Genomic DNA, 12,193 nt, shown 5'->3' with positions numbered 1-12,193 from the left:
AAGCTGCTGATGCAGGGCTCCTTCAGCGTGTGGGGCTCCAGTGCTGTAACTGTGTTGTAACTGTGTTGTAACCGTGTTGTAACCGTGTTGTAACCGTGTTGTACCCCCCCAGGGTGACCTGTCGCAGCAGGGGAAGCTCCTGATGCAGGGGTCCTTATGTTGTAACTGTGTTGTAACTGTGTTGTAACGGTGTTGTAACTGTGTTGTACCTCCGCAGGGTGACCTGTCCCAGCAGGGGAAGCTCCTGATGCAGGGGTCCTTATGTTGTAACTGTGTTGTAACGGTGTTGTAACTGTGTTGTACCTCCCCAGGGCGACCTGTCCCAGCAGGGGAAGTTGCTGATACAGCAGTCCTTCTGTTGCAACTGTGTTGTGAATGTGTTGTAACTTTGTTGTAACCGTGTTGTGTCTGTGTTGTACCTCCGCAGGGTGACCTGTCGCAGCAGGGGAAGCTGCTGATGCAGGGGTCCTTATGTTGTAACTGTGTTGTAACTGTGTTGTAACGGTGTTGTAACTGTGTTGTACCTCCGCAGGGTGACCTGTCGCAGCAGGGGAAGCTGCTGATGCAGGGGTCCTTATGTTGTAACTCTGCTGTAACTGTGTTGTAACTGTGTTGTACCTCCCCAGGGCGATCTGTCCCAGCAGGGTAAGCTCCTGATGCAGGGCTCCTTCAGCGTGTGGGGCTCCAGTGTTGTAACCGTGTTGTAACCGTGTTCTATCCCCCCAGGGTGACCTGTCCCAGCAGGGGAAGCTCCCGATGCAGGGGTCCTTATGTTGTAACTCTGTTGTAACCGTGTTGTAACCATGTTGTACCTCCGCAGGGCGATCTGTCCCAGCAGGGGAAGTTGCTGATGCAGGGCTCCTTCAGCGTGTGGGGCTCCAGTGCTGTAACTGTGTTGTAACTGTGTTGTAACCGTGTTGTAATTGTGTTGTACCTCCGCAGGGCGATCTGTCGCAGCAGGGGAAGTTGCTGATGCAGGGCTCCTTCAGCGTGTGGGGCTCCAGTGCTGTAACTGTGTTGTAACTGTGTTGTAACCGTGTTGTAATTGTGTTGTACCTCCGCAGGGCGATCTGTCGCAGCAGGGGAAGTTGCTGATGCAGGGGTCCTTCAGCGTGTGGGGCTCCAGTAAGGACAGCAAGGTGAAGGCTCTGCGGATCCGCCCCATGCAGAGACACATCTTCCTGTACGAGAAGCTCCTGCTCTTCTGCAAGAAACGCGAAGATATCAAGGAGGGAGAGAGGGCCTGCTACAGCTACAAGAACTGCATACAGGTAACTAACTAACAAACTCACAAACATAGCTACAGCTACAAGAACTGCATACAGGTAACTAACTAACAAACTCACAAACATAGCTACAGCTACAAGAACTGCATACAGGTAACTAACGAACTAACTTACAAACAGCTACAGCTACAAAAACTGCATACAGGTAACTTACTAACTTACAAACATACAGCTACAAGAACTGCATACATGTAACTAACTAACTAACTTACAAACATAGCTAGAAGAAATGCATACAGGTAACTAACTAACAAACAACTGGTGGCCATGTTAAACCTACAAAATATAATTAACAGGTAGAAAACACATAATTTCAGATACAAGACTAGTGGCCATGTTAAATCTACTCCAACAGGTTAAGGATGTGTGGTAGGAAGCTAAACGAAAGCTAAACTAAAGGTTAGCATTGTATAATAATTACCTCCAACGCAGATGAGCTTCCATGATTGGTTAAGGATTTGTGGTAGAAAGCCATATATGGGCATTTGTCCCCACAGATGAGTGCAGTTGGCATCACGGAGAACGTGAAGGGTTAGGGTTAGGGGAGTGTTTCACAGTGCAGGAGACTGACCGCTCTGTTCTGTGTCTGTCCCACAGATGAGTGCAGGGTTAGGGTTAGGGGAGTGTTTCACAGTGCAGGAGACTGACTCCTCTGTTCTCTATTCTGTGTTCTGTGTCTGTTCCCCAGATGAGTGAAGGGTTAGGGTTAGGGGAGTGTTTCACAGTGCAGGAGACTGACCGCTCTGTTCTGTGTCTGTCCCACAGATGAGTGCAGGGTTAGGGTTAGGGGAGTGTTTCACAGTGCAGGAGATTGACTCTCTGTTCTCTATTCTGTGTTCTGTGTCTGTCCCACAGATGAGTGAAGGGTTAGGGTTAGGGGAGTGTTTCACAGTGCAGGAGACTGACCGCTCTGTCCTGTGTCTGTTCCCCAGATGAGTGCAGGGTTAGGGTTAGGGGAGTGTTTCACAGTGCAGGAGACTGACTCCTCTGTTCTCTATTCTGTGTTCTGTGTCTGTTCCCCAGATGAGTGCAGGGTTAGGGTTAGGGGAGTGTTTCACAGTGCAGGAGATTGACCGCTCTGTTCTGTGTCTGTCCCACAGATGAGTGCAGGGTTAGGGTTAGGGGAGTGTTTCACAGTGCAGGAGATTGACTCTCTGTTCTCTATTCTGTGTTCTGTGTCTGTCCCACAGATGAGTGAAGGGTTAGGGTTAGGGGAGTGTTTCACAGTGCAGGAGACTGACCGCTCTGTCCTGTGTCTGTTCCCCAGATGAGTGCAGGGTTAGGGTTAGGGGAGTGTTTCACAGTGCAGGAGACTGACTCCTCTGTTCTCTATTCTGTGTTCTGTGTCTGTTCCCCAGATGAGTGCAGGGTTAGGGTTAGGGGAGTGTTTCACAGTGCAGGAGACTGACCGCTCTGTCCTGTGTCTGTTCCCCAGATGAGTGCAGGGTTAGGGTTAGGGGAGTGTTTCACAGTGCAGGAGACTGACTCCTCTGTTCTCTATTCTGTGTTCTGTGTCTGTTCCCCAGATGAGTGCAGGGTTAGGGTTAGGGGAGTGTTTCACAGTGCAGGAGACTGACTCCTCTGTTCTCTATTCTGTGTTCTGTGTCTGTTCCCCAGATGAGTGCAGGGTTAGGGTTAGGGGAGTGTTTCACAGTGCAGGAGACTGACCGCTCTGTTCTGTGTCTGTCCCACAGATGAGTGAAGGGTTAGGGTTAGGGGAGTGTGTAACAGTGCAGGAGACTGACCGCTCTGTCCTGTGTCTGTTCCACAGATGAGTGCAGGGTTAGGGTTAGGGGAGTGTTTCACAGTGCAGGAGACTGACTCCTCTGTTCTCTATTCTGTGTTCTGTGTCTGTCCCACAGATGAGTGCAGGGTTAGGGTTAGGGGAGTGTTTCACAGTGCAGGAGACTGACCGCTCTGTTCTGTGTCTGTCCCACAGATGAGTGAAGGGTTAGGGTTAGGGGAGTGTTTCACAGTGTTCTGTGTCTGTTCCACAGATGAGTGCAGTTGGCATCACGGAGAACGTGAAGGGCGACGCCCGTAAGTTTGAGGTGTGGCTGCACGGCCGGGCGGAGGTGTACACCATCCAGGCGCCCACGGCCGAGACCAAGTCCATCTGGCTGAAGGAGATCCGCAGGGTGCTGCTCTCACAGTTCGACGCCTGTAAAGGTGGGACCGGGGCTTCTCCTGCCGCAACGCATAAACAACAACATCAACAACAACAACAACAACAACAATATCAACATCCTCAGTTTGATGGGCACAAGGGAAGGGTCACATCTAACCCTGCAGGGGTCATGTCTGATGCGACCTTTAACCCTGAAGGGGTCACGCCTGGTACGACCTTTAACCCTGCAGGGGTCACACCTGATATGACCTTTAACCCTGCAGTGCACGTTACTCCGCCAGAGTCAGAAGGTGCCCAGCTTTTCTTTCAGTTTGTTATGTTTGAATTTATATTGTTTGAGTTAACTTTTAGTTAAGCCTGGTTATCTTAATACCTGTTACTTGCCTGTAAGTATGGGTTGCCTTCCTTTAATATGTTTTTTTATGTTAACCTGCAATTAAATGAAAAAAGTGTCATTCGTCTTAGGTTTGACTGCTTTGCCTTTGTTTGTTGGGCAAACACTGCAGAACATCGACACACAAACATCACAGACAAGACCTGCACACACATAGGGAACAGGCACAGTTTAAGATGACACATGAAATGTCTGTAGGGATGAAATGATGGCTGTCTCTTCACTGAAGAAAGAAATGAAAATGAAAGGGATGAAATTTTGCCATATGAGATCTGCAAGAACTCATAGTGTTGTTGATGCCACCCCCGTCTTTTCTCTAGATATTTGTTCCCATCACTTTGCAAACTGCACACATCTTCATCACAACCAAGCTATAGAATAATGTACACTTCATCATGTCTGATTGGCCTTCATTGCCAGGGACTATCGGGGTATAGATAATCATAATCATTATGACAGATGGTTTGAGTAACTGTAGATGGGCAAACTTACTGACTTACTTACTTACAGACTTACTTACAGACTTACTTATGTACTACTACTTGCACTGGACCTACCTGACATGTTCTATTAGCGCCTCCTAGCAGCCACCATTGGTGCCGCAACAGGATACTCATACCTTCTTCCTTCGGATCTGTTCCTCTTGAATGTGTAGCTGCTGGTAAGACTAACTCACTATAAGCGCCTCCTAGCAGCCGCCATTGGTGCTGCATCATGATACTCATGCCTCCTTCCTTCTGTTCCTCTTGTGCAGCTACTCGTAAGACTAACTCCCTCCCAGCGAACACCCGAGCTCCCGGCAAAACTACTGCAGGTACATTCTCCAGTCTTCTTCCTGCTTCAGTTCATGTTTTGGGCTTTACATTATTTACAGGAAAACAACGTGGGGGGGGGGGGCAAAATGGCAAGCAAACATTGTTCACAGAGAGAAGCTCTAACGCTTTCAAACCAGATACAGACTAAAACTTAACTTATGGAGTTCTCATCATTACACTTCCAATCAGCTCTCTCTTTCTCTGGGAACATGTTTCACTGGGCACCCTAAAAAGTGTTCTGTAACCCCACCCTATAACTAATGTCCTGTTTCATGTATCCCCTCTCTATAACTTGTTCTGGATTCCTGTATCCCGTACAAATCTGCATGTCTCAGTACGTTTTAGATCAACAATGTAATGATGGGTGCATGTCCCGTGCAGCTGAGTTCTGCCCACTAATGAGACTTTCCTGTTTCCCAGGAGTGACTCAGCGCCAGTCTTCCGACCTGTCCGACATGCAGAGAATACAGGACACCCAGCGGCCAAACCTGTCCCCGAACACTGTGCACAAGTAAGTTATACTGTTCTTTAGTTCTAAGTGCAGTTCTATAGTTCTAAGTACAGTTCTATAGTTCTTAGTACAGTTCTATAGTTCTAAGTATAGTTCTGTAGTTTAAAATTTGTACAGAGAATACAGGACACCCAGCGGCCAAACCTTTCCCCCAACACTGTGCACAAGTAAGTTATACTGTTCTATAGTTCTAAGTGCAGTTCTATAGTTCTAAGTACAGTTCTATAGTTCTTAGTACAGTTCTATAGTTCTAAGTATAGTTCTGTAGTTTAAAGTTTGTACAGAGAATACAGGACACCCAGCGGCCAAACCTTTCCCCCAACACTGTGCACAAGTAAGTCATACTGTTCTTTAGTTCTTTGTACAATTCTGTAGTTTTAAGTACAGTTCTTTGTTTTTAAGTACAGTTCTATAGTTCTTTAGTTTGAAGTTTGTACAGAGAATACGGGACAGTCAGGGACCAAACCAGTCCCTGAACACTGTGCCCAAGTAAGGGCACTAATTGTTCTATAGTTCTAAGTACAGTTCTGTAGTTTAAAGTTGGAACAGAGAATACAGGACATCCATTGCTAAAACCTGTCCCCAATCACAATTCAGACTGATTTATTTATTTATCTATTCATTTACTAATTCATCTTAAAACATAGATGAAACTGTATCAGTGGGGCTACCACCCAAGAAGATAACTGATATATTGGTAATTGATTACTGATTATTGATTATTGGTTTACCAGCACGAAAAAAGTCCTGATTTATTGATTATTGATCATTGGTTATTGATTATTGGTTCAGACTGATGAAACAGAATCAGTGGGGCTACCAGCCTGAAGAGTCCTGATTTATTGATAATTGATATTGGTTATTGATGATTCAGACTGATGAAACAGAATCAGTGGGGCTACCAGCCCGAGAAGAGCCCGTCCCCCAAAGATCACAACGACAATGGTATCCCATCATCCTCCAGCAATGGCGACAGCGGCGTGGCGACGACCTCTGTAGAGGACGAAGACTCGGACGACATCGGCTGGTCCAGCGACGAGTTCTCCAACTCCGAGGACGAGACAGACACGAGGCTGTACGGGACTGAGGTAAGGGCCTCTCTCTCACATACACTCCTCACTGACCCTCACTCACTTACTCACTCTCACAGCTGTATGGGAAGAAGATGGGTTTTCTCTAGACTTTCCTCAATCACTCTTTCACTCATGGGATGGAGGTGGGTTTTCTGTGGACTTTCCTCACTCACTCTTTCATTTACTCCCTCTCACACTCACTCACACACATCTATATGGGACAGAGGTGGGTTTTTTCTAGACTTTCTGGTCATTTGTGATGATGGAGGCAGTTATGCGATCTTTTCATGGTAGCAAGTCTAGATCTGATGCTGCATCATCTCATTTGTAAGTCAGATGCTGTGTTTCTGTCCTGAGATCTTCGTATGTGGTATGACAACTCTTTAATAAGACTTTCAGGTATCTGTATAATGCCTGCAGACAGCATGACTATTGGACCGGGACTGACTGTGGGGTTTGTTATGTGATAACAACTGTAATTCTTTTCTGTCCGCAGACCCCTGAGCTGCTGGGGCAGTACGTGGCACTGGCAGACTACAACGCCGTGGAGAACGGGGAAATCTCCATGTCCGAGGGAGAAATAGTCGACATGCTGAAGGTCAGTCTGTCCTTGCAAACCTATGCCAGGGCTAAACTTGAAGTTCAGGAGTCTAACATTGAAGGTCAGAAGTCTGACATTGAACTTCAGGAGTCTAACATTGAACTTCAGGAGTCTAACATTGAACTTCAGGAGTCTAACATTGAACTTCAGGAGTCTAACATTGAACTTCAGGAGTCTAACATTGAACTTCAGGAGTCTAACATTGAACTTCAGAAGTCTAACCTTGAACTTCAGGAGTCTAACATTGAAGTTCAGGAGTCTAACATTGAAGTTCAGGAGTCTAACATTGAACTTCAGGGGTCTAACATTGAAGTTCAGGGGTCTAACATTGAAGTTCAGGAGTCTAACATTGAACCTCAAGAGTCTAACACTGAACTTCAGGCATCTAACATTGAACTTCAGGAGTCTAGCATTGAACTTCGGGAGTCTAGCATTGAACTTCGGGGGTCTAACATTGAACTTCAGGGGTCTAACATTGAAGTTCAGGAGTCTAACATTGAAGTTCAGGGGTCTAACATTGAACTTCAGGAGTCTAACATTTAAGTTCAGGAGTCTAACATTTAAGTTCAGGAGTCTAACATTGAACTTCAGGGGTCTAACATTGAAGTTCAGGGGTCTAACTTGAACCTCAAGAGTCTAACACTGAACTTCAGGCATCTAACATTGAACTTCAGGAGTCTAGCATTGAAGTTCAGGAGTCTAACATTTAAGTTCAGGAGTCTAACATTGAACTTCAGGAGTCTAACATTGAAGTTCAGGAGTCTAATATTGAACTTCAGGAGTCTAACATTTAAGTTCAGGAGTCTAACATTGAAGTTCAGGAGTCTAATATTGAAGTTCAGGAGTCTAACATTTAAGTTCAGGGGTCTAACATTGAAGTTCAGGAGTCTAACATTGAACCTCAAGAGTCTAACACTGAACTTCAGGCATCTAACATTGAACTTCAGGAGTCTAGCATTGAACTTCAGGAGTCTAGCATTGAACTTCAGGAGTCTAACATTGAACTTCAGATGGAAATGATCAAATTGAATACAGAATATTGTTATATAAAAAACTGCCAAAGTCTTTTTCAGTCTACCTACACCCTTCTGTTTGTGTTTATGTTTCTGTTTAGAGGGGGAGGAGGAGGGCTGATGCTATGTTTGTTAGTTACACCTTTCTGTGTGTGCTGTAACATTTAGTTTCCTCTGTGTTTGTTGCTAGATGGGCGAGGAGGGCTGGTGCTACGTTTGCATCAGCAACACCAACATCGAAGGCTGGGCCCCCGCCAGCTACCTAGAGTCTGTTGCACCCTCCCATGATGCACTTGGTGTTGACATAGGTTCCCAAGGTAAATGTCCTCTCATGTGAGATTGCTGGTTATGGAGATATAAACAAAATAGAAAAATAAGCAAACAAACAAACAGTGCCCATAGAATGCATGTTGTTTGATGCTTCTGTATCAGCCAGGGGTGAGTTAAGTAGTTGTGCAGTTGTTGATGTTGGGTTAGTTTAGGGTAGTTGTGATGTTGGGAGAGGATTGCACTTGGTTTATGTTGGTCTTTGCTTAAGGACAGCAAAAGGTGGTGAGGAGGGAATAAGGTTCACCTGAAGCATGACTAGATACTGAAGACCTGCATCTTCAGGAACTTCAGATGTGGACATGCAACTTCCTGAGGCGCCTAGACTGGACAGGCAGATTCCTGAGGACCCCAAACTGGACATGCAGACTCCTGAGGACCATAGACTGGACACGCAGTCTCCTAAGGACCATAGCCTGGACACGCAGACTCCTAAGGACCATAGCCTGGACATGCAGACTCCTGAGGACAACAGAATGGACAGGCAGACTCCTGAGGAGCCCAGAAGACGTGCCCCGTCCCTTGTAGACGTGGACTCCCTGCTGAAGATGCTGGAGGAAGGGGAACAGAAGAGACAGCAGAAGGAGCAGCATATCTCAGAGGTCTTCCAGCTCAACAGGTGGCAACCCAAACAGCAACTACTCCTGGACCCCCCACAAACACTCCAGGACCCTCCTCAACTGCTCCTGGACCCACCACAGCTCCAACTGAACCCCCCACCACTTCTCCAGGGGGAGGAACCTACCACCACAGAGATGGCTGCACTAAATGAAACTTTCTTCACTGTAGACAGTGCCACTCATGGATCATCCCCTCCCACAGACAGACCCCCTAATACTGCGGATGAACCTTCCCCTGCTGCAGACAGGCCCCCCACCCCCATTCCTATGGACATGAGGGAAGTGGAGTCTACAGTTATCTCCACTATGAGACAGGACGCACAGGTGCTGGCAGGAGCGTTCCCTCCTGTGCATGACAACCATGGTTACCATGACAATGGTTACCATGGCACCCATCTAAGAAGCCTGGCACCAGAGTTGCTTGAGGCATGTGAAGAAATCAGCTCACTGAATGCAGAGGGTCCCAACTTGGAAGGGATTCAAGAGCAGTCTGTGAGTCAGCTGTCACCCATCGCAAGACCTCCTAGCCCCCACCCCATTCCTAAGGAACTGCCAGATGAGACCTTCTTCTGTGAGCCTGGTGGAACTTCAGTGGGAGACCTGATCCGGGAGATGAGAGAGGAGGTGAACAGGCTGAGACTCCTGGACGGTGATGCTGAAGAGACGAGAGGACCGGACCAGACTGGAGCATCAGGCAGGGAGTCCCACCAGGCCCTGGATGATGGGGGTGATGAGATACAACACAGGCTCACCGAGGAGGAAACTGTGAGATTCATATTGACTGGCTGGTGATGGTACTGATTGGTGCAGTAACCATGGTGATGGTACTGGTGCAGTAACCATGGTGATGGTACGTATACTGAAGGGTGCAGTAACCATGGTGATGGTACTGATGACTGGGGCAGTAACCATGGTGATGGTCCTGATGACTGGTGCTGTAACCATGGTGATGGCACTGACTGGTGCTGTAATCAAGGTGATGGTACTTATGACTGGTACAGTAACCATGGTGATGGTCACCATAGTGATGGTAACCATGGTGATGGTAACCATGGTGATGGTACTGATGACTGGTTATTATAAAGAGTGGTCCAGGAACTGATAAGAAAGCTATTCTGGGTAGAAGAAATGAGTCGCGGGTGTTGGGTGTGCCAAAGTCTGTGTTTATTCATGTTGGGGAAACAGCTCTTTAGCATGCCACTGCTATGAAATACAACTACAGTTGAAATGACATGTATGTGTATAAGTTGAAATGTTTGTGTACATTGTTGAGTGTGTTGCGCTGTTCCCTGTTCTGTGCCCCTACTGTTCCCATGATGCTTTGCTAACTCTCAGCTTCCTCTCTCCTCCTCCTGCTCACAGACCTGACTAAACTCACCAGGTGAGACTGACCACACTCCGCTGCAACTTCTGTTACAATGTGTGCTGTAATATGTGCTGTAATGTGTGTTGTAATTTCTGTTGCAATTTCTGTTGCAATGTGTGCTGTAATATGTGCTGTAATTTGCGCTGTAATGTGTGCTGTAATGTGTGCTGTAATTTGTGCTGTAATGTGTGCTGTAATATGTGTTGCAATTTGTGCTGTCATATGTGCTGTAATTTGTGCTGTAATTTGTGCTGTAATGTGTGCTGTAATATGTGCTGTAATGTGTGCTGAAATGTGTGCTGTGATATGTGCTGTAATGTGTGCTGTAAATTGTGCTGTAATATGTGCTGTAATTTGTGCTGTCATGTGTGCTGTAATATGTGCTGTAACATGCCCTGTAAAAGTGTAATGTGAGACTGCCCCAACTTTGCTGACTGCTGTAATATGTTGTACATGTAATGAAGGTGAAGCTGGTGTGTTTGTGCTGTGGTTGCGTTGTAATGATGGTGTAACTGTGCTATCCCTTTGCTGCATGCTTTAACTACATGGCTTGTATACCTCTGTTGTTGTAGCTGTTGTATGTTGTGTTGTAATGGTGATGAAACTGAAGTGAGAGTGTGCATGCTGTGACTGAGCCACTGCTATGTTGTAATTGTGCAGTACGTTTGCTGCAGTGAGAATGCAACTGTGCCACTGCAATGCCCCAGTGTGGTAACTGCACTTGACATGTGTTGTTATTGTGTTATTTTGGTTCCGTTCCTTAACTGTGACTGGAAATGTGTAATGATGTTATCCAGAATGTTGCTAACTACATGTACCTGAAGCACAGTTTTACTCACTCTTTTCTCCTGCGTTTCTGCAGAACTAGCCGCCCTGGAAGCTGGAGAGAACCTCGCTCCAAGTCCCTCAAACATCGAAACAACAGTATAGGCCCCGGGCCACTGTGGCCGGGGGGTGAGGCCGCATCCCCCACCCCCTCAGCACGGTTCCCCGGGGGTGAGGCAGCCTCCCCCACCCCCTCACGCGCCATCAGGAAGCAGCCCTGGCCTGTCGTTGACTCGCCCGAGCTGGCCAGAAGTGCGCCCACATCGGCCTCCCCCCTAGCTCGAGGGTCCCCCCCTGCACCGGCCTCCCCCCTCGCCCAGGGGTCCCCCCCAGCCACGAAAAAGGGGGTGTCCTCCCGGCGCAGCCAACCCCCCTCCCAGAGCACCCCCTCCTCCCCAAAGAGAACCCCCCCTAAAGCTCAGAACTCCCCCCCTGGGAGACGGAAGGCATTCAGAAAGGCTCACGAGACAAAGACCCGCAAGAGTTCCCCCCCTGCCAACAACCCCCTGACAAAAAACACCCCCCCTGCAGCCACCCGTACAGCGTCCCCCTCCAGAAACAGCAGGAGACAAGGAAACACAGGAGGTCAGGCCAAGCCCACCACCCCCACCGGCAGCTCCGGGAACAAGACCACCACTCCCACTGGCAGCTCCGGGAACAAGACCACAACCACCACCAGCAGCTCTGGAACCAAGATCACGACCCCCACTGGTAACTCTGGGAACAAGATCACCACCCCCACCAGCAACTCTGGGAACAAGACCACCACCCCCTCCAGCAACTCCAGGAAAAAGGCCCCCGTCACCACGGCAACCCGCTCCTCTGCATCTCGTGCAGCAAACAGCGCCGTGAGGCGATCCCAGCCGACCCCCCGGGCCCCCACCCCTCCCCCTAAAGCATCCCCCACCCCCCGCAGACGCTCCACCCCCTCCAGCACCACCCCCCAGACCAGGAGCTCCCTGGTGATCTCCCGGAAGCCCTCCCCCAAGTCCCACCCCCCTCAGTCGAACCCCCCCAAGTCACACCCCCCTCTGCCGCCCAGCAAGTCCGGCGTCATGCGATCATCCAGCCTCAGAACTGCAGCCAGCAACGTGGTCGCCAAGGCAACGACCTCTGCCAGGTCACCGCTGGCCAGACTGAAGAAGAACAGCGGCCTGAGCAGCAGCACGACCAGCATGTAAATGTCTCCATGGTAACCATCACCATGGCAACCTCTGACTGGACAGCAACAGTG

At 48.4% G+C, this 12,193-nt stretch overlaps 1 protein-coding gene across 12 annotated transcripts in view; it reads left to right on the top strand.

Moving 5' to 3' along the window:
• The window catches only part of LOC136423644 (guanine nucleotide exchange factor DBS-like), a 161,788-nt gene extending 150,613 nt beyond the window's left edge, over positions 1-11,175 (top strand). For 7 of the 12 annotated variants that reach the window (XM_066411892.1, XM_066411893.1, XM_066411890.1 and 4 more), the window contains 9 exons: positions 1,065-1,271; positions 3,284-3,704; positions 4,563-4,622; positions 5,044-5,134; positions 6,009-6,222; positions 6,704-6,805; positions 8,012-8,138; positions 8,434-9,533; positions 10,997-11,112. In XM_066411892.1, coding sequence (XP_066267989.1) covers positions 1,065-1,271; positions 3,284-3,704; positions 4,563-4,622; positions 5,044-5,134; positions 6,009-6,222; positions 6,704-6,805; positions 8,012-8,138; positions 8,434-9,533; positions 10,997-11,002 — 2,328 coding nt within the window. In that variant the 3' untranslated portion in view covers positions 11,003-11,112. Of the gene's footprint in view, positions 1-1,064; positions 1,272-3,283; positions 3,705-4,562; positions 4,623-5,043; positions 5,135-6,008; positions 6,223-6,703; positions 6,806-8,011; positions 8,139-8,433; positions 9,534-10,996 lie in introns of all 12 variants that reach the window. The other 5 variants (XM_066411897.1, XM_066411895.1, XM_066411901.1 and 2 more) reach the window with 5 other exon arrangements.
• Positions 11,176-12,193: the final 1,018 nt, after the last annotated feature.

Source organism: Branchiostoma lanceolatum, chromosome 17 (assembly GCF_035083965.1).
Source record: "Branchiostoma lanceolatum isolate klBraLanc5 chromosome 17, klBraLanc5.hap2, whole genome shotgun sequence".
Taxonomy (NCBI): domain Eukaryota; kingdom Metazoa; phylum Chordata; class Leptocardii; order Amphioxiformes; family Branchiostomatidae; genus Branchiostoma; species Branchiostoma lanceolatum.
The sequence above is the reverse complement of the archived record's forward strand: the minus strand, read 5'-3'. Positions and strand labels throughout refer to the sequence as shown.